The 20,171-nt window shown below is 60.5% G+C and overlaps 1 protein-coding gene across 1 annotated transcript; it reads left to right on the plus strand.

Annotated features, from left to right (window-relative positions):
* The first annotated feature begins 1,017 nt into the window (after nt 1–1,017).
* Lmtk3 (lemur tyrosine kinase 3) lies at nt 1,018–19,552 on the plus strand. The gene is made up of 15 exons (XM_026406416.2): nt 1,018–1,093; nt 2,001–2,134; nt 2,393–2,543; nt 3,034–3,110; nt 3,541–3,659; nt 7,159–7,246; nt 7,511–7,659; nt 8,108–8,192; nt 8,283–8,404; nt 8,523–8,672; nt 9,080–11,595; nt 13,979–14,382; nt 16,146–16,281; nt 16,424–16,561; nt 19,521–19,552. The coding sequence occupies exons 1-15, from the start codon at nt 1,018–1,020 to the stop codon at nt 19,535–19,537; spliced, it is 4,362 nt and encodes a 1,453-aa protein (XP_026262201.2). The 3' UTR covers nt 19,538–19,552.
* The last annotated feature ends 619 nt before the right edge of the window (nt 19,553–20,171 follow it).

Here is a 20,171-nt window from a genome sequence, read left to right on the forward strand (position 1 = left end):
ATGTTTCTGTGTTCCCCAGTGCAAGCAATGTCTGTGTATATCTGTGCCGTGTGCATATATGTGATACTTGTGTCTGAGGGTGTTCTTTGTTGCCCATTGGTGTGTGGATATCTATGTTTGTGACTATGTGCCTCCCCGTGTCACTGTGGTGTCCTTGTGGATCTTTGTCTGAGGCACCTGTGTCTTCGGATTTGGAGCTTTACTTTGTCTGTGGTGTGTGTGTGTGTGTGTGTGTGTGTTTGTGATGCTTTGATGTTCCTGCGTGGCTGGGTGCATCTGTGCCAGGGGCTGGACTGCCTGTGTGTTCCCAGTGTGGCCTGTCCCTGCGTCTTTGTGTGTGACGTGTACGTGTCCCCGTCTGCTGATGGCTGTCCACCTTTGTATGTGATATACTTGTCTATGAGGATTTCTGCGACATGTGTCATTGTGTGTGGGCTGTGTGTGCTTGACATCTGCATCTCAGTGTGTAGCACACGTGTCCATGACAGTGGTGTGTCACAGTGGAGTCACGGCCAGGCACTGTGGACACTGCTCCCCCGCCCCAAGGGTCTACTGGTCCCTGTCTGTCCCCCCCCTCCCCTTTCTCCCCTCCCTCCCGGCAGCCAATGCTACCAGGAGCCAGTTGCCATGACAACGCTCCATCCTCCCTCCATCCTCCCTCCTCCCACCCTTCCTCTGACAGGCTCTCTGCTCCCCCAATCCCGGCTGTCCTCGGGGGCGGGGCCCTCAGTCTCGCCCCCCCATCCTACCCTCTCCCCCCCACCCCAGCAACCCGGCTCCCCAGCTCCTCTCCTCTGTCCGCCTCTCCATCCCTTCATCTGTCTGTCCCTTCAAAGAGGGGGAGGGGGGTACCTGAGTCAGTAAGCAACCCCTCCCTCCCCCGTCCTGCGTCTCCTGCCCCACTCCTGGGCTGGGGGGAGGCCAGGGTCGCGCGGGTCCCCATGGCTGGGGGCTGAGGGCCCGCCCCCCCTCCTCCCCAGCCGCCACCACCTCCACCTCCCTTCCATCCTCGACAAGATGCCTGCCCCTGGCGCCCTCATCCTCCTCGCGGCCGTCTCCGCCTCTGGCTGCCTGGCGTCCCCGGCCCATCCCGGTGAGTCTGTGCGGCCATCCGCCTGTCCAGCGGCCCCCACCCCCACCGCGGCCTCACTGCCTGCCCCGGGCCTGTCTGCGGGGCTCCGGCCGCATCACCTGTGCGCGTCTCTGCAGCCAAACTGGGCCTGGAACTGCCGCGGGGACGGTGTCTCTGTCAACAGGGCCTGGGGGAGGCAGGCTGGGGGCTGGGTGGGGAGGGGGGTCTGTTGGGCAACATGTGTGTATGTGTGCACGCATGTGTGTGTGCGGGTGTGTGCAGGGAGCTGGGAAGGACGGAGGCTCCGGGAGAATTGGGGCAGAGGGGACGAATACTATTTCGAAGGCGGACACAACACCGGAGGCTGTCTCTGGCTTTGGGGAGGACCCAGGTCTTGCGGAGTTCCCTTCTCGGGGGTTTGGTTTGGGGCTAGAGGACAAGTCTGTACTCCAAGCGTCCTTAAAAGAGACAGGTCTCAGCCCCCTTGACCGGGGCGGGGGTTGTTCAGAATGGGGCAAGAATCTTCCACCAGCCTGCAGTTGGGGCTCATCCTCTTCCTTCAATGGGGGCGGGGGGGGGGTGAAGCTGACCGTAGGAGCGTATTTTAAATTCTGAGCATTCCAGGCCTCACTACTACTACTGCTTCCCTGAGTCCTCACTGGAATTCGCTCAAGTATGGGGTGAGGGATTGCGGTCGGGGGTCCCAGCTTGGGGCGAGAGGAAAGACCCCACCCCCAGCTCAACCACCTGGGAAGGCCTCAAACTACAATTCCCACAATGCCCTGGGTCATCCGGCTCCTCTGCCAAGGGACCCTAGTTGCAGAGCATCGTGGGAGTTGTAGTCCAAGACTGGCCGGGACGGGAGGGGCTTGGAATCCAGGAGCAAGAGGCTGGAAGCCGGAACCCCAGCCCAGACCTGTGCCCACAGATGGATTCGCCCTGGGCCGGGCCCCTCTGGCTCCTCCCTACGCCGTGGTCCTCATTTCCTGCTCTGGCCTGCTGGCCTTCATCTTCCTCCTCCTCACCTGTCTGTGCTGCAAAAGGGGCGATGTCGGTTTCAAGGTGAGGTGCCTGAAGGGATCAACCTGGGGAGGAAGGCCCAAGCCAAGCCTTTCCCCTCAAGCCAGATGAGTGGTGGAGAAGGGGTAGAAGTCCAACAGCCCACCCTGGCCTGAAGTTATGGCAAGACCTGGAACCCTGGGATCTGGAAATTGGGCTGGGATGGAGGATGGTTAAGAGAAGCCGGGAGACATACTTAGGAGAATGATTATGGTGCATCTCTCAATCCTGCGTTCTCCTTCTCACCTCTCCTGGCTACAGGAGTTTGAGAACCCTGAAGGAGAGGACTGCTCTGGGGAGTACACTCCCCCAGCAGAGGAGACCTCCTCATCACAGTCGCTGCCTGATGTCTACATTCTCCCGCTGGCTGAGGTCTCCTTGCCAATGCCTGCCCCGCAGCCTTCACACTCAGGTACTGCTTCAGACCCAGACCAGGATCCCATGGTCCCAGAGGGCAGGGCCGAAGGCCCTGAGTGTCTTCCCTTCAGGGAAGCTAAGACTGGGAAGGCAGAGGTGAGAGCCCTAGGTTCTTGGAAGTAGCCTGTGGGGAGACAGATCATCCTGGTGGAAATCAGTGCTTACTCTAAAACCAGATTTGCAGATTCTTGTGGGGCACTGGATGGTGAGATCAGCCTAGATCTCAACCTCAGAGGCAGCCAATGAGAGGCTGCCATCAAGTCATTGGAGCTTGGGATGCCAATGAAAAGCCTGATTGGATGCTGGAATCTTGTGGGCAGCCAATGAGGAGGCTGAGATCCTGTTATGGAATGTTAGAAGCAGCCAATGAAAAGAGATTGGTGTCTGCTATGACCCCAGTCCCCACTAAGTGTTTGGGGGGCGGGGAGGTGGCACCTGGGAGAGAAGAGAGGCTCAGGGGCCTCCCCATCCTACTCCTTCCCCAGACATGACCACCCCTTTGAGTCTTAGCCGCCAGCACCTCAGCTACCTGCAAGAGATTGGGAGTGGCTGGTTTGGGAAGGTGAGTGGGGCTTGGGTGGGAGGTAGGGTGTCCATACAGTCTTAGCCTGGCCTCTGTTCTGTGTCCATCCCCCTGCTCTCACCACTTCTCATCTGCCTCTTGCCTCCCCACCCTTCACCCCCCAGCCTACCCATGCCCTTCCGTCCACCTCTCACCTGCATCCTCCTTCCCCATCGTCCACATCTGTCGGTCAGCGCCTCCCTCCTCACTCCATTGACCACTCTGCCTCACCACCTGGCTCTCCACGCGTCCGTCCGTCTGTCCATCCTTCCATCTATCCCTGCGTCCATCGGACCTTGGGCCCGTGAGTCTCTCACTCCGAATTGGGTAGGGGAGGGGGCGGTGGATATGAAGTGGGGGCTGGACAGGAGTGGGGAACTGGGAGCCGTGGAGAGGCGTGCAGCCGCTGACTCGCGGTGCCCCTGGCCAGGTGATCCTGGGAGAGCTCTTCTCTGACTACACCCCAGCCCAGGTGGTGGTGAAGGAGCTCCGAGCCAGCGCAGGGCCGCTGGAGCAGCGCAAGTTCATCTCGGAAGCTCAACCTTACAGGTAGGGGAGGCTTCTCAGGATGGGGTTCTGGGAGCCCAGACTCTAGGTTTGCCCCTCAGAGAGGTCACATTTAGGAGTGGTGTCGCGATGGCAAAAGGTGTGACTTATGCAGTTGAGGGGCAGAAATAAAGAATGTTCATGCACTTCTGCCCTTTTCAATGCTTTACTCAAATCACTCAATACAATTCCACTCTATAGATTCTTAATCAAGAAAATGACGACCTTAATGCTGGGCACTGCAACAGACATAGTCAATTCACAGCAATCAGTTCTAGATTAGTTCTACGCACTGCAAACAGCACCTCAGCTACCTGCAAGGCTCAGGACAGACATTCCCCCTGCATGCTAAGTTCAGGTGTCATCAGATCAGAAGTCCCAGGCCTTAGGCTTGAAGTCCAGCAGATGCCCACCACTCAGACTGCGGTGATCAGGTCGGGAACCAAGGCTGGCTTCTCCTGGGTGGAGCTGACGGCCAGCTGGGGAGGCGGTCATAGTCAAGAGGCTGCTGCAGAGTTTGAGAGCGGTGAGAACAACGCAGAGGATCAGGCAGATGAGAAGAGTGGGGTGTCAGCCCAGGTCCCCCTCAGGCTCTCAGGCTCATGTGCATCAGGGTCGGCTGGCTGAATGTCTCTTTGTTTGCTCCATCATTTATACTAAATTTGGGGGGCTTCTGACCACTCCTTCAATCCCTATCAGCTGCTACTGGATTTCTCAGTGACATCATTTGTCCTGAGGTTAAAGCATCTGGTCTGGTGGTCCCCACCCTGATTTTCTTGCCTTTCCCTCTTATCAGGGTGAGGGCAATGTGACAGTCACTTCACTCCGAGTTTGTCAGGGTGGGGAGAAGTGACTTGTTTGTGCCTGAGAGCTCTACTGGAGGGCCCCGTAGGTGTGCCTGGTGAGACTGCAAGTTTCAAACTGGAGTTTTAAAATGCAGTTGCTTAGGCTAAGGCCTAAGACCATCCTTACAAGCGGAAGGAACACAGTGTAGGGTCAAACTGGGTTCAGATCTCAGATCGACTTCTTTCTGGCTGTGCAACTCCGAAAACTTCCCTCCAAAGCCTCAGGTTTTTCCTTGGACAGAGCTGGGGATATGAAGTATGATGGAGGTCAGGAGAGCATTGAAGCTTAGCTAGAGGCCAACTCCTCCCCACTCTGAACCTCGGTATCTTCATCTGGCAAAGGAACCCAGGAACCCCTTATATCTTCATGAAGAGATCAGATGGGAAGACGTAAGATGACCTGTATTAAGTGCTGGGTACTTGACAGAGGTTCCCTTCCTAAGGCCCCTGCATGGGTAAGGAAGGACAGAGCCGGAATCACAGACCCCCAGCCCTGGGAAGGCCGCCATGTATCCACTGAGCAGCTCTGCCCTGCCCCCTTTTCCCCTGCTACTGTGAGGTCTGGGAAGAGAGACTCGGTGCCTCTCCTCTTTACCCCCCCCCCACTCTCAGGGCTCCTAGGATGAGGTCAGGGTAAACATTTGCCAGATAATTGTATTGTGAGGTACCAAGTTTCCTGTCACGGAAAGGGTGTGTGACAGAGATCACTTGGGAGGACAGCTGTAAAAGTGGGACTTACCCCGAGAGACACAGACCTTGGACTCTGGCTCTCCCTTGCTTCAAAACTGCTCATGATTGCCTGTTGCCCACAGGACAAGTCCCAGGCTTCCCTACAACCCCCAGGTCCTGCACAGTCTGAGCCTGTCCCCTTCCTGCCACTGTCCCCTTGCCCCAGCCACTCCCTCCTCTTTACCAAGCCTCCCCCACAGCAGCCCCTTTCCCAGCTGCAGGAACATGGCTCCTTGCTCATGCACTCCCGACTCTGAACCGGGGGCTCCCTTTCCCTTCTCAGCATCCTTCCCTCACTCCCCACAGGGACAGCCCTGGGGTGTCCCATCATGTCCACATAGTGAGTTTCTTTACTTGCTTATCACCCACCAGCCAAACGTGGCTGTTTACATTTAAGCTAAATACAATGAAATCAGATCGGAAGCTCACTTTCCCAGCCACACTCACCCCGTTTCAAGTGCTCTATGAACACTTTGTCACACGAGCCTTCAACTAATTGGAGAGAAGGCACTATTCTCTAAGGTGGAGGAGGTTACGGGACACAGAGCTGCTTTTAGAACACAGGTGGTGGATGGCTGGGGCTTGGCCTCTGGCCCCAACAGCACCAAGTGACCCTTGCCCCCCACCAGGCCTTGCCATGTTTGTACCCCTGGCAGGACCCGGCTGCTAGCCTGAAGTGCTTCACCCCCCCCCCCCGAGTTGCAGACCTCTGTGAAGGCCAAGTCCTTCACCAAGCACATTTTCATGGAGCACCTTATTGGTCTGTGACTGGGGTCACAGCTGTGAGCAAACTGCCCCCATGTTCTTGCCCTGGAAGAGCTTACCCCACCAAGTGGAGGAGACACAAAAATAAGAACTAAATTTTAAGAAGGAAATCAGAGAATAAGTGGCATGAGGAAATAAGACAGTATGTGACAGAGACAGGTTACTTTGGACGGGAGCATCTGAGAGCCAGGCTTGACCGGAGGTACCAGCCATGCACAGCACTGTGGGGAGTGTCCCAGGCAGAGGGAACAGTAGGTGCCAAGGTCGGGAGCCAGTGGCCCAGGAGCCACAGCTAGGACAGAGGGTGAAACACAGCCCAACGGGTTGAGATAAAATAAAAACAGCAGAAACAGCCGGGACCTTGCAGCGCAGACCAGCTCCCTGACCTGGTGAAATTCCTCTCCACAGCCAGATGAGGGAGCCCCATCTTATAGGTGAGACAAATGAAGGCAGGGACTGGTGACATGACTGGGCTGAGATGATACCCCTGGGAAAGTTGGAATTAGGATCAAACTGAGAGTGTGAGGGTGGAGGAGGGGCGCTGGCCCAGCATGGGGCAGGGCGGTGAGGCTCCCTGGGAGACCGCGGAGAAGCTGGGGCCCGCAGAGGACTTTGAGGAAGCGGGACGTTCTCCAGAATTCTTAAGTGCCAAGGCTAGGAGCCCAAGCAGGGTCTGCCACCAAGTTTGGGAAGATATACACTGGGTGAAGAGGGGACAGGCCAGCTCTAGAGACAGAGGACACCAAAGAGCAGGGCTCTCTCAAGGGCGCTGGGAAGCCACAAAGCACTGTGAGCAGGTGAATGGCAGGTCGGGGACAAACTGAAGGGGAGGGACTGGAGGCAGGCCTGGAGACAGAGAGGCCCAGGCAGGAGGGTAGAGGCAAGAGGAGGCTGGGAATGAGGAGGAATGGGTCACTTCGGGGTCTGGCTTGGGCACTGCAGGCCAGTGAGGGAGAGCAGAGGGACTCTGAGTGGGGAAATAGACCAAAGAGGTGTTCCACGGGCTGGGGATATACTCAGTTGGTAGAGTGTTCGCCTGGCATGCACAAAGTCCTGGGTTCGATCCCCAGCACCACAAAAGAAAAGAGGTTGACTAGGTTGGGTGCTGCGGGGGAGCTGCGGTGGGAGGGAGGGCAGCTCCTCACCCGCAGCCTCCCCCACAGGAGCCTGCAGCACCCCAACGTCCTCCAGTGCCTGGGCCTGTGTGTGGAGACGCTGCCCTTCCTGCTGATCATGGAGTTCTGTCAGCTGGTGAGGGTCGGGGTGGGGGCGAGACTCGGGAGCTAGAGGAGGGAGAGGTGGGGCAAACCGAGGACCCCTCCCCCCCACTCTGTATCACCATCCCCAGGCACCCGTGTGGCGGCGCCCCATTCTTGAGCTCGCTGTACGCATGCCTGCCCTGGAGCGGGGAAACTGAGGTCGAGGGGCCCACCAGCCTCCTCCTTCGCTTCAGTAGCTGCACTGTTTGTGTCCTGGAGGGGCTGCTGTGCTGACCTGTTCCTGTCTCCCTCTCAGGGGGACCTGAAGCGTTACCTCCGGGCCCAGCGACCCCCCGAGGGCCTGTCCCCAGAGCTGCCCCCTCGAGATCTGCGCACACTGCAGAGGATGGGCCTGGAGATCGCCCGCGGGCTGGCGCACCTGCACTCCCACAACTACGTGCACAGGTGGGCCACGGGGGAGGAGCTAAAGGAGGGAGGTGTCTTGAGTGACGGGCACCCGGGGAAAGCCCGGGAGGCACAGTAGAAAGGGGAGTTGGGGAAGAGAAGGGGCGGGGCCGAGGAGAATGGGGAGGAGGCAGGGGGATAAGGAGGAGAGGAAGAGCCAGGAGAGGAAAGAGGGTGGTCCAGGGGACGGAGGGGCCAGGAGAGGAGGGGAAGAGCCAAAGGGGGAGGAGCCAGGGAGGGGCGGGGGGAGCCAAAACAGGAGGAGTTAGGAGAGGGCGGGGCCAGCAGAGGAGGGGAGAGGCCCGGAGGGGAGGAACCAGGAGAGGAAAAGGAGGAGTTAGGGGAGAGGAGAGTTCAGAGGCAAAGCCACCTGGGCGAGGGAGTAAGGGGCGGAGTCAGAGGGAGAGTGGGCGTGGTCCTGCGCTCACTGGTCTCGCCCCGCCCCCAGCGACCTGGCCTTGCGCAACTGCCTGCTGACCTCCGACCTCACGGTGCGCATCGGAGATTATGGGCTGGCCCACAGCAACTACAAGGTGGGGACGGCCCTCTACCCTGGCGGGGGTGGGGGGCGGCTCTGGGGGTGCCTTGACCCTCCTGACCCTGTCCCGGCCCCTCCCCGCCAGGAGGACTACTACCTGACCCCCGAGCGCCTGTGGATCCCCCTGCGCTGGGCAGCGCCCGAGCTCCTCGGGGAGCTGCACGGGACCTTCATGGTGGTGGACCAGAGTCGAGAGAGCAACATCTGGTAAGGGGCCTGGCTTTGGAGGGCAGGGAAGATGGAAGATCACTGGATGCCTCCCCTGGGGGAGGACCCCTGAGGGGCAGGGCTGCGCTGAGCCCTCTGTGCCTTCTGCTCCCTACAGGTCCCTGGGGGTGACCCTGTGGGAGCTGTTTGAGTTTGGGGCACAGCCCTACCGCCACCTGTCAGACGAGGAGGTCCTCGCCTTTGTTGTCCGCCAGCAGCACGTCAAGCTAGCTCGCCCCAGGCTCAAGCTGCCCTATGCCGACTACTGGTGAGGACCAGGCCCTGACTCCAGGCCCCTAGCCTTGCCCATCCCACCCAGGATGGTCTCAGTCCCTCCACCTCCTCCACACACCACCTACAATCTCACTTGCTCCCAAGAACAGAGAAGTGACCTCCTCACCCCCCTCGAGCCAGCATCTGCCACTTGGAGTGGGCAAACTGAGGCAGGAGGTGGCAGAGCTGGGATTTGAACTGTGAATTCACTAAGACTCCTTCGTGCCCGATTCCAGACTCAGCCCAGATGGAGACAGTGTCTTGGCTCCTTCTTCCCATTGACTTCACTGTCCCTCACTCTCTGGGACCCTGACCCACCTGGAGGCTTCAGGCCCACTCTTGGGGTCTCCGTCCCTGTCTGGGGATCCCCCTGCTTACGCTTGCCTCTCTCTTTCCCTCCAGGTATGACATCCTGCAGTCCTGCTGGCGGCCACCTGCCCAGCGCCCCTCAGCCTCTGATCTCCAACTGCAGCTCACGTACCTGCTCTCTGAGCGCCCCCCCAGACCCCCACCTCCTCCACCCCCACCCCGAGATGGTCCCTTCCCCTGGCCCTGGCCGCCATCGCACAGTGCACCCCGCCCAGGGACCCTGTCCTCGCCGTTCCCCCTTCTGGATGGCTTCCCTGGGGCTGACCCTGATGATGTGCTCACGGTCACTGAGAGTAGCCGTGGCCTCAACCTTGAGTGCCTGTGGGAGAAGGCGAGGCGTGGGGCAGGCCGGGGTGGGGGGGCACCTCCCTGGCAGCCGGCGTCTGCACCCCCAGCCCCCCATGCCAACCCCTCCAACCCTTTCTATGAGGCACTGTCCACACCCAGTGTGCTGCCGGTCATCAGCGCCCGCAGCCCCTCGGTGAGCAGCGAGTACTACATCCGCCTGGAGGAGCATGGCTCCCCACCCGAGCCCCTCTTCCCCAACGACTGGGACCCCCTGGACCCAGGCGTGCCTGCCTCTCAGGCCCCTCAGGCCCCCTCCGAGGTGCCCCAGCTGGTGTCCGAGACCTGGGCGTCCCCCCTCTTCCCTGCGCCCCGGCCCTTCCCGGCCCAGTCCTCAGCATCAGGCAGTTTCCTGCTGAGTGGCTGGGACCCCGAGGGCCGGGGCGCTGGGGAGACCCTGGCCGGAGACCCTGCCGAGGTGCTGGGGGAGCGGGGCACCGCCCCATGGGCCGACGAGGAGGAGGAGGAGGAGGAGGGCAGCTCCCCCGGCGAAGACAGCAGCAGCCTCGGGGGTGGCCCCAGCCGCAGGGGCCCCCTGCCCTGCCCCCTGTGCAGCCGCGAGGGGGCCTGCTCCTGCCTGCCACTCGAGCGGGGAGACGCCGTGGCTGGCTGGGGGGGCCACCCTGCCCTTGGCTGTCCCCACCCCCCCGAGGACGACTCGTCCTTGCGGGCAGAGCGGGGTTCCCTGGCCGACCTGCCCCTGGCCCCCCCCACCTCAGCCCCCCCCGAGTTTCTGGACCCCCTCATGGGGGCCGCAGCACCCCAGTACCCCGGGCGGGGGCCACCTCCCGCTCCCCCCCCCCCACCGCCACCTCCCCGGGCCTCCACGGAACCGGCCCCGTCCCCCGACCCCCCGTCGGCCGTGGCCAGTCCAGGCTCAGGCCTGTCGTCTCCGGGCCCCAAGCCGGGGGACAGCGGCTACGAGACCGAGACCCCTTTTTCCCCCGAGGGAGCCTTCCCAGGTGGGGGGGCAGCCGAGGAGGAAGGGGTCCCTCGGCCGCGGGCTCCCCCCGAGCCACCCGACCCAGGAGCGCCCCGGCCACCCCCAGACCCGGGTCCCCACCCACCCCCAGGGAACCGGGAGAAGCCAACTTTCGTAGTTCAAGTGAGCACCGAGCAGCTACTGATGTCCCTGCGGGAGGATGTGACAAGGAACCTCCTAGGGGACAAGGGGGTGACATCCCGGGAGACAGGACCCAGGAAGGCGGGGAGAGGCCCCGGGAACAGAGAGAAAGTCCCAGGCCTGAACAGGGACCTGACAGTCCTGGGCGGCGGGAAGAAAGCCCCAAACCTGAGCCTCCCCGTGAACGGGGTGACAGTGTTGGAGAACGGGGACCAGAGAGCCCTGGGCATCGAGGAGAAGGCGGCGGAGAATGGGGGCCTGGAGTCCCCAGAGAGAGAAGAGAAAGTGCTGGAGAATGGGGACCTGACACCCCCAAGGAAGGAGGAGAAAGCCTTGGAGAATGGGGAGCTGAGGTCCCCAGAGGCCGGGGAGAAGCTGCTGGTGAATGGGGGACTGGTGTCCCCAAAGAGCGAGGAGATGGTGTCAGAGAATGGGAGCCTGAGCTTCCCCAGGAACACGGAGAGACCACCAGAGACTGGGCCTTGGAGAGCCCCAGGGCCCTGGGAGAAGACGCTCGAGAGTGGGGGTCCAGCCCCCACGATCGGGGAGCCAGCCCCAGAGACCTCACTGGAGAAAGCCCTCATACCCGGCGAGGTGGCCTTGCCCCAGAACGGCTTGGAGACAGCCCCTGGCCCCCTTGGCCCAGCCCCCAAGAGCGGGACACTGGAACCCGGGACGGAGAGGAGAGCCCACGAGACTGGGGGGGTGCAGAGAGCCCCCGGGGCTGGGAGGCTGGACCTCGGGAGTGGGGGCCAAGCCCCAGTGGGCATGGGGATGGCCCCCGGCGGCGGCCCCGGAAGCGGCGTGGACGCAAAGGCCGGATGGGTAGACAGCACGAGGCCACAGCCACTGCCACCGCCGCCACTGGAGGCCCAGCTGAGGAGGCCGGAGCCAGCGCCCCAGAGATCCAAGCCGGAGGTGGCCCCCGAGGGAGAACTCGGGGTCCCAGACAGCAGGGCCGCCGGAGACACGGCACCCAGCGGAGACGGGGACCCCCCCAAGCCCGAGAGGAAGGGCCCCGAGATGCCACGACTGTTCTTGGACTTGGGACCCCCTCAGGGGAACAGCGAGCAGATCAAAGGTGAGGGGTTTGTGGGGAGTCTGGGGGCCACTCCTTCCAGGGTGCGAGGTGCAGGGAGCTCCCGGTCAGGAGCGGCAGGCCCGGCTGGCTTGGTGAACGCAGACCCCGGAGCCGCTGCTGGGCTCAGATCCTGCTTGTTCCCTTGCCCGTGGCTGTCTTGGGCAAATGTCCAGACTGCGCTGCCCGCCTCACTGTGTGGTTGTAAGGGCTGAGCCAGGAGTGCACAGCACTCATCCAGTGTCGGGACTCAGTCCCAGCTGTCACTGCAGTCCAGTTAGACCAGGGGTCTCGAGGTCAGATGCCCACAAGGCCCCTTGCTTAGGGCAATGGCAAAGTGTGCTAGGGGACTGAAGAGGGGTTGGGAGCCAGTGCCTTGTCTCGAGGAGATGCCACCCCCAGGAAGCTTACCTGGGATGGCTCCAGCTGCTACTCTCCCCTTTTAAACTAGAGTGCTGGGGTTTTATTAATGATGCTGACCAATCTCAAAGGGGACAGTCAGCCTGCACACACACACACACACACACACACACACACACACACACACAGGCCCTGCTGCTGGCCTGTGATCTCTGATTTAAACTTGACAGTAGGCTAAGTTGTCTCTGGGCATACCAGGACCTAGGGGCACTGTGAGCTGAGGGCAGGGAACACCTGAGTGGTGAATGTTGATGGGACACAGGAAGCTTCTTGTCACATGGAGGGCTGTTAAAAGAAGATAAACAGGAAAGATAAGCAGCCCTATCTAGATGTGGACATAGGGACAGTCCCAGCCTCGGGGAGGCCAGATTGCTGATGTGGGAGTTCTAAGGGCCTGGCCTGTTGTACACTGGTGGTCCCCCAGCCACACTGAAGAAGGGTCACCTGTGGCTGCGTGGGCAAGGGTCTGGAGGGGGTAGCACACAGGCCTTTCCTTCTGCAAGGCCTGTGGTGTCACACACTGCCACCTCCTTGGGGTGGTTGTGAGCAGCATGAAAATGTTGGGGATTAGCAGCTGAGATTCCTCAGCGGATCTGGGTTGGGCTCAGTGGCTGGGTGAGGAGAAGCTGGAATTGGCTTCTTTTTCTCCACCAGTGAACTCTGTTCACCCTTCGAGACCCTACCCCAAATTCCCCTTCCCTGGGAAGGCTTCCTGGTTTCTAAAGGCTGTCACCTGTCCTTCCTCTGGGTACCCATGGCCCCTCAGAGTGCTCTCTCTGCAGCAGCCCTCCCCCAACCCCATCACCCTGAGATGGTTGGTCATGGAAGACCTCAGTGAGGTGACTTTGGGGCAGTTGTGAAGGAAGGAGGGAGTGAGCCAAGTGGACACCTGAAGGAAGGGTGTCCAGGTAGAGGGCATCAAGCGGACACTAGTCGGGCATGTTTAGAGAACTGCAAAAGATCAGTGAAAGGTAACGGAGAGTAGGAAGGTAACTGAGTCCACACCCATCCTTCTCCCACCCCATTCCCGGCCCACCTCTTATCCCCAGCAGTGCCCACCCTACCCCCACCCCAGGGCCTGGCACACAGTTCATCTTTGGAGGAATGAGTTACCCCTGTTCATTTGCTGGTGAGCAAACTCTGTTTGCTCAGAGAGGTGGACCTTCTTATTCAGGAAAACTGGCCAGGGAGCAAGTTAGGCTAAGTCTTCCCTCTCAGCAGACTGAGCCTGGGACGTCTTAGAACAAAGGGCTTAGAGAAGGGACTTGTAGACACCCCTCTTTGGCAATCAAGGGCCACAGGGGGGAGATACTTTGCTCACTGTCAAACAACAGGGAACATCATTCATTAATCCCACAAATACTGACTGAGTACTTCTATGTGCTCAGGGCCTGGGGATGTGCCACAAATGAGCCCAGCTCAAGGGTCTGTCCCGTGGCGAGGCAAACACTGACCACAATGCCACAGAAACATAGTTACATGCTGAGAAAATCTGTTGGGAGGGAGAGGGACCCAGGTATGGGACCCAGCAGGTGTTCCTGACCCAAAGCCCAGAGCTGGAGGAGGAGCAAGACTTGAGCTAGAAAAGGGATTTCCAGGCAGGTGGCCCTGCACCTACCATGGCTCAGAGGTGGAAAGAAGGGGGCGGGCATGTGGCTGGACTAAGAATGAATGCGACAGAGTGAGAGGTAAGCCGACCAGGCTCTCTAGCCTGCCTGGCCGTGGAGACAAGTTGGGGCTTTAGCCTCTGGGTTCTGGGGGGCCGTGGGGAGAGTAAGCAAAGGAGTGGGGTCGAGCTCTTTCTCACCCTGCGTGGAGCCAGCCTCGGTGCACCCCTTCAGTTCAGGGTGGAGGCGGAAGACCAAGGCCTGCACTATGCCCAGGGCTTACCCCCGGACACAGCTGGGTGGGAGGGCCTGCCTCAGTTTACCTAGGACAGGCGCTTACCTGCTCTCTCCCCTCGCAGCCAAGCTCTCGCGGCTCTCGCTGGCGCTACCGCCGCTCACGCTCACGCCGTTCCCGGGGCCGGGCCCGCGTCGGCCCCCGTGGGAGGGCGCGGACGTCGGGGCGGCTGGCGGGGAGGCCGGCGGGGCGGGGGCGCCGGGGCCGGCGGAGGACGGGGAGGACGAGGACGAGGACGAGGAGGAGGACGAGGAGGCGGGCGCGGCGGCGGGGCAGCGGGGCTCCGGGAGGACGCGGGCAGCCCCGGTGCCCGTCGTGGTGAGCAGCGCCGACGCGGACGCGGCCCGCCCGCTGCGGGGGCTGCTCAAGTCTCCGCGCGGGGCCGACGAGTCCGAGGACAGCGAGCTGGAGAGGAAACGCAAGATGGTCTCCTTCCACGGGGACGTGACCGTCTACCTCTTCGACCAGGTGGGTAACCTCAAAGGTCGCGGGTAGCCTGGGACCGGTCTGCAGCCTGGAGGGAGGCAGACCTCTGGTGGGGCGGTGCTGACCAGAGGGGGCGGGGCCTGAAGGGAGGCCCAGCCCCTGGGGCGGAGGCTGACCAGAGGGGCACGGCTTATAGGATTATAGTGTGGGGCGGAGCCTGGGGCTGGTCAAGGGATGGGGCAGGTCTAGAAAGGCAGGACGAGACCTAGCAATGGGGCGGGACTGTGAGGATGGGGCGGGATCTGAGCTGGGGGGTGGGGTCAGCCTGAAGGGAGGCCGAACCTCGACTGGGGCGGGGTTAGAAGTGGTGGACCAGCGAGGGTGGAATCTGGAAGGCGGCCTGGTCTAGAGAGGGTCGTGGTGGGCGTGACCTAGATGGGACAGGGTTCGAGGGGGCGGGGCCTGGAGGGTGGGAAGGTACCTGAGAGCCACTGGTCAGGGAATGAGGTGAGACTGGGAAAATGAGACGTGGGAAGGGGAAGGGGTTAAGGGGGTGGGCGAATTCTAGAGAGGGAGTTGGAACTGGACTGAGGGGGAGACCTGTGGTGTGGAGGGATATGGAGAGCTTAGAGAGGCCTGCAGAATGTGAGCGGATCTGGAAGAAAAGGGAAGAACTCGGTAGAGGAACCTGGAGAGGCTAAGCAGAAAGTATTGAGCAGATGGGGGCGTGGCCTAGGGGTGGGGACGGAGACTAGTGCAGTTTGGACTAGGCTGACTCAGGGTGGGGGGATCTTAACCAGGTGGGACTTAAGATTTGGGGTAGGATCAGGAATGGGAGGAACTAATGACTGGCTGGTCATAGAGAGATGGGTTGAGGATCTTGTTAAAAGGAACAGAGGGGGCTGGGACTGGGGCTCAGCGGCAGCGCACTTGCCTGGCATGTGTGAGGTACAGGGTTCGATTCTCAGCACCGCCTATAAGTAAGTAAAATAAAAGTCCATCAACAACTAAAAAAAATTTTTTTTTTTTTTAAATAAGAAGCCTGACTCTAATCCCAGTTGCTTGGGAGGCTGAGGCAGGAGCATTGCAAGTTCAAGGCTAGCCCAGCAACTTGGCGAGACCTGTCTCAAAAAAATTTTTTTTTTTTAATTTAAAAGGGTTGGGGATGTAGCTCACTTGTTCCTAGTTTAGAAGATAAAGAGGAAGGGCGTGGTGGTTGTGCTCATGGACTGAGGGCCTGTCTGGACAAACCTGGGTCAGGGCTGAGGTCATAAGATGAAAGAGAACGGAGTCAAGAGCTGGAGCCAGCCCACTTTTTTATCCCCCCAAAAAACATTGGAACTTGGAGGGCTGGGTTGGGGCCACTTCTGAAGGCGGGGCTTAGGGGCGGGACCTTCACCTCCCGGAGCTGGATGTGAACAGGGTGGGGTAGTTCTGGGGTACAAAAATTGGACGCCTGCGACCTAAATCTGGGAGCTAGGTGGGCCGGGGAAGATGGAGTGGGGCTCGCGGAGATGGTTTTGTGTTGGGGCAACGCGGGAAGCAGAGCCGTGAGAAGCAGGAGGGTTGTCCTGCGGAGGCTACTTAGATGTCCTGGGCGGGGCTTAGCTGTGGGCAGGGCTCGCGGGCAGGTAAGGAGCCTCGGGCAGACGGGGTCCCAGCAGCCTTTTCATGGAGTACGAGTCGGTGACAACTCGGGACACCTGAAGCCCCGGAAATGTCAGCGGGGCTGGTGGCTGGTTAGGGATGCGGTGGGTGGGATGTGACGATCTTGCCCTCTCGGGTGCCCTCCTCTGCCTCCTCAGGAGACGCCAACCAACGAGCTGAGCGTCCAGGGCCCCTCCGAGGGGGACACGGACCCGTCAACGCCCCCAGCGCCCCCGACGCCTCCCCACCCCGCCACCCCCGGAGATGGGTTTCCCAGCAACGACAGCGGCTTTGGTGAGGGGCGGGGCGCGGAGGGAGGAGGGGGGCGTGGAGCCAGGGAGGGGCGGGGCGTGGAGCCAGGGAGGGGCGGGGCGAGGGCCGGGAAGCGGGGAGACCCCGCGGAGTCTGAGGGCTGGCGGGCTCTCTCTTCCCCCAGGAGGCAGTTTCGAGTGGGCGGAGGATTTCCCCCTCCTCCCCCCACCAGGCCCCCCCCTGTGCTTCTCCCGCTTCTCCGTCTCGCCTGCGCTGGAGACCCCGGGGCCGCCCGCCCGGGCCCCCGACGCCCGGCCCGCAGGTACAGTGCTCCAGGCCCCGGCCTGCCCTCGGCGGTCTCTGTCCGCACGCTTCCCCGCACCTTGCTCTCCTTGCTCATCTCTGTCTCTTCCTTAGTCCCTCTCAGTCACCACGACACCCACTCAGCTGTGGGACGAGTCAGACAGTCCGGCAGACGGTCTTGGGCACTCACGCCCCCTCCCTGAGCCGGAGATTCCCTTTCTCTGAGGATCACTCACACACACACACACACTCTTGCCCATCTTTGCCCCACCTCTTGGCTCCAACTCCTGCCTGGCACCTGCTGGATCTGGATTCCACTCCGCTGGTGGAGGCATGTTGGTCAGGCAGCGAGCTCCACGCTGGGTAGTAAGGACTGCAGCAGAGAGGAGGTGGCCAGGGAGGCCCGCCGCAGTGATGGCAGCTGCTGCTGCAACTACAGCAAGCTGTCATATAGACCTCATTGTGCATGCGGCGTTTAACCCACGTAGTCCCATGGGGTCAATTCTATTCTTGTCCCCATTCTACAATAGGGGAAACTGAGGCACAGAAAGGAGTGAGGGTCTGGGATTCGAACCCCCATCGCTGGCCTGAGTCCACGCCTTCTCCAGTATGCATGATTTGTCAGGCTCTTTTCCTGGGCCATTTCACACATTCTATATCGCCCATTCTCAGACCGTCTTTGGAGAAGATGGGGCATCCTTAGTTGATAACTGCGGGAAGCCAAGGCTAGTGAGAGGGCACCGGCAAGTCTGGCTGGCAGGACGGATGCTGGACTGGTCTCTCTGCTGCCCTCTGCTGCCGATCCAGAGAACACTCCAGGATGCCCGTGGCCTGGTGTTCAAAAACAGCTGAGAATGTGCAAGATGAAACCGGGCCTTTTCAGAGAAGGTTCCATTACTGCTCTCCCAAATATTGCCCGAGTCCAAAAGTTGGCCCCACCATTTCTCAGCTCTAGAACTTAGGGCAAGTCACTTTCCCTCTCTGTGCTTTAGTTTCCTCATCTCTAGAATGCAGGTGATAATTAATAGCATCTCCTAAGGCAGTTGAGTGTGTTAAGCGGTTTGATCCTGTGTATGGAGCAGGAAGCCTGACTGTAGCAGTGGTCACTAACCGCCAGCTGTCATTGCCTTAACTAGGTGGACGTTCACTGAGTGCCCTGTGTGCGGGCTGTGTGGGCTGGGAGGACTCAGTGCTGACCAAGAACCTCAACACTGGCTGTGCACCCCAACACTGCCTCAGAGTCACAGAGAAAGCAAATGACAAGAGGAAAGGGCTTTGTCTTCCCAGTAGCTATGTCACTTGACCAGAGACTTGAAGGGCTGGTTGTCATTAACCGGGTGAAAGGGAAGGGGATAGCATGCTAGGGCCATGAGTCAGGGAACAGCTTGCAGAAAGGGCCAGAGGCAGCAGAGAGCTTGGCCGGTTCCTGGAACAGAAGGGAGGCCAGCATGGCTGAGGAGAGAGGGGCAGGGCAGACCACGGAGGCCTGCTGTGGACTGAGTCTGGGACCCCGTCCTGGGGATGCTAGGGAGCCATGGAAGGCTGTAGGGAGGGGAGGGCTGGGCCAGCATTGGGTATAGGAAAGACTCTGGGGCCAGGAGGAGTCCACAGATGGGAGAGAGTGGAAACTGGGTGGAGGGGAGAGGCTGGGGCAGGCATCCAGGAGAGGAGCTGGTGAGCGGGGACCACGGGGAGGAGGGGCAGGGCAGAATCAAGGGCAGAGCAGACAGGGCTGGGCTGACTCTTGTTTGCATTCGCAGGCCTCACCCCAAATGTCACTTCCTCCCTGATACCCCCATCTCAGGGCTCCCATGAGGAGAGGTGGGATAGGTCCAGGGCACAGGGACACCAGCCAAATGATGAGTCAGGGCTGAGGCCAGCAGGGCCAGTCAGCGAGGGTGACCTCACCTTTAGTCACTGGAAATCGAGACAGAGAGCCCAGTCGTGCAAAACCCCAAATCCCTGTACTCAGTTGACAGATATTCCCAGTGCAGCCTGGGCTGGGAAGCTGCTGAGCCCCGGGCCATGGCGGGGCCCACAGTGGGCACCCCCTCTGTGCTCAGTGCCACTCTGCCCACTTTGGCATTTCCTGGGTGCTGAGTGATGCCACACGCCTATGATCCCAGCAACTAGGCTGAGGCAGAAAAATCACAAGTTCAAAGCCAGCCTCAGTAACTTAGTGAGAACCTGTCTCAAGAAAGGGCTGGGGATATAATTCTGGTTAATTCCCCTGGGTTCGATTCCTAGTACCAAAGTAAAGGAGTGTGGGGCCATGTTTCCCATTTAAAGAAGAAAGCAGAGGCTCTGGGACAGGGAGCGCACAGTGGGAGTGAGTCCCAGGGAGGCCCCGGCGGTGGAGTGTGTGCTGCTGGCAGTAGCCCTTGGTGAGACCCTTCACGTGCCGGCCTTAGCTCTGTGGATCTGTGGGCCGGACGAGGCTTTTGTGTGGCTTGGAGTGACCAGAGGATTGGTATTGGGAAAGTCTGGCGGGAGGTTCCTGGGGAGAGACTTTTCCCTGGGGAAGGAGGGGACTTTTGATAGGCTGGTCTTCACTGGTCTTACTTCTGCTGTAGAGGGGCAAGGAGACAGAAAGTTCTTCCACAATGACTGGGATGGCCCTGGAGTGAGAAATGTGAAAAAAATTATTCAGAGGGAAGCAAGTGACCAATTACCCCAGCGGGTAACTACTTGACCCAAAATGGATGGGCAAGGCCTCTGAGGGGCACATTGTGTGAGGGCCTGAGCTACATGGGAAGAGCGTTCAGAGCAGCAGGGACAGCACAAGCAAAGGCCCTGGGGTCAAGGCTCTGCTTAGAACATCAGAAGAATAGCGAGGAGGCCAGTGTGTGGCACACAGGGGAAGTGGGGTAGTGAGGACAGAGGTGGGGACTCCCTCAGTTTTGTGTTCAATTTGAGTTGGAGGTCATGAGCCTGTCCTCCTGTAATTCCCTTTCTCTTTCCTCTCTCTCTATCCTCAGGCCCCGTGGAGAACTGATTCCCCAAAGACCTGACCCCCCTGCACCCCCAGAAGAGGGTTTGAGAGTAGAATCCTCTGTGGACGAGGGAGCCACTGCCACCGCGGCAGACGCCGACTCCGGGGAGGTCCCTGAGGTTGGGCCCTCCCCCTCCCCCACCATGTGCCAAACGGGAGGCCCCGGCCCCCCACCCCCCAGCCCTCCGGACGGCTCCCCTGACCCCCCAGACCCCCTCGGTGCCAAATGAGGCAGGAAGCCCCCATCCCTTCCTGGAGAGCCGCCTTTCTTGGAACTGAACTGAACTCTTTTGGGCCTGGCGCCCCTGGGCACAGCGAAGGTCTCACCTCGCCCACTCCCAGCCCCATGCAGGGGCCGCAGGCTTTGGGGACCTGGACCCCCCATCTCGCGCCTCCCTTCCCCTCCCCAGCCTGGCCCCTGGAGGGGCCTCTGGTTCCAACCTTCGCGTGGCATTTTCACATTATTTAAAAAAGATAAAAACAACTTTTTGGAGGAACGTGGAGCCTGTGTGTGCTTGGGAGGTGGACGTGGGGAGGAGGACACGTGGAGCCGGTGCTCTAGAGGACACCATCCTCGCGGCCCCCATCGGGCAGATGGGACACCGAAGCTCCCTGCAGCACCCAGGCCCATGCAGCA

The sequence above is a fragment of the Urocitellus parryii genome, chromosome 15 (assembly GCF_045843805.1).
Source record: "Urocitellus parryii isolate mUroPar1 chromosome 15, mUroPar1.hap1, whole genome shotgun sequence".
Classification (NCBI taxonomy): Eukaryota; Metazoa; Chordata; class Mammalia; order Rodentia; family Sciuridae; genus Urocitellus; species Urocitellus parryii.

Excerpts from the sequence above, each read along its gene's own strand:
- Lmtk3 (XM_026406416.2), top strand. The coding sequence starts at position 1,018 with ATGCCTGCCCCTGGCGCCCTCATCCTCCTCGCGGCCGTCTCCGCCTCT. Across the intron at positions 7,660-8,107 it reads TCCCACAACTACGTGCACAG|CGACCTGGCCTTGCGCAACT; the intron begins GTGGGCCACGGG and ends CCCCGCCCCCAG. Across the intron at positions 8,193-8,282 it reads TGGCCCACAGCAACTACAAG|GAGGACTACTACCTGACCCC; the intron begins GTGGGGACGGCC and ends CCTCCCCGCCAG.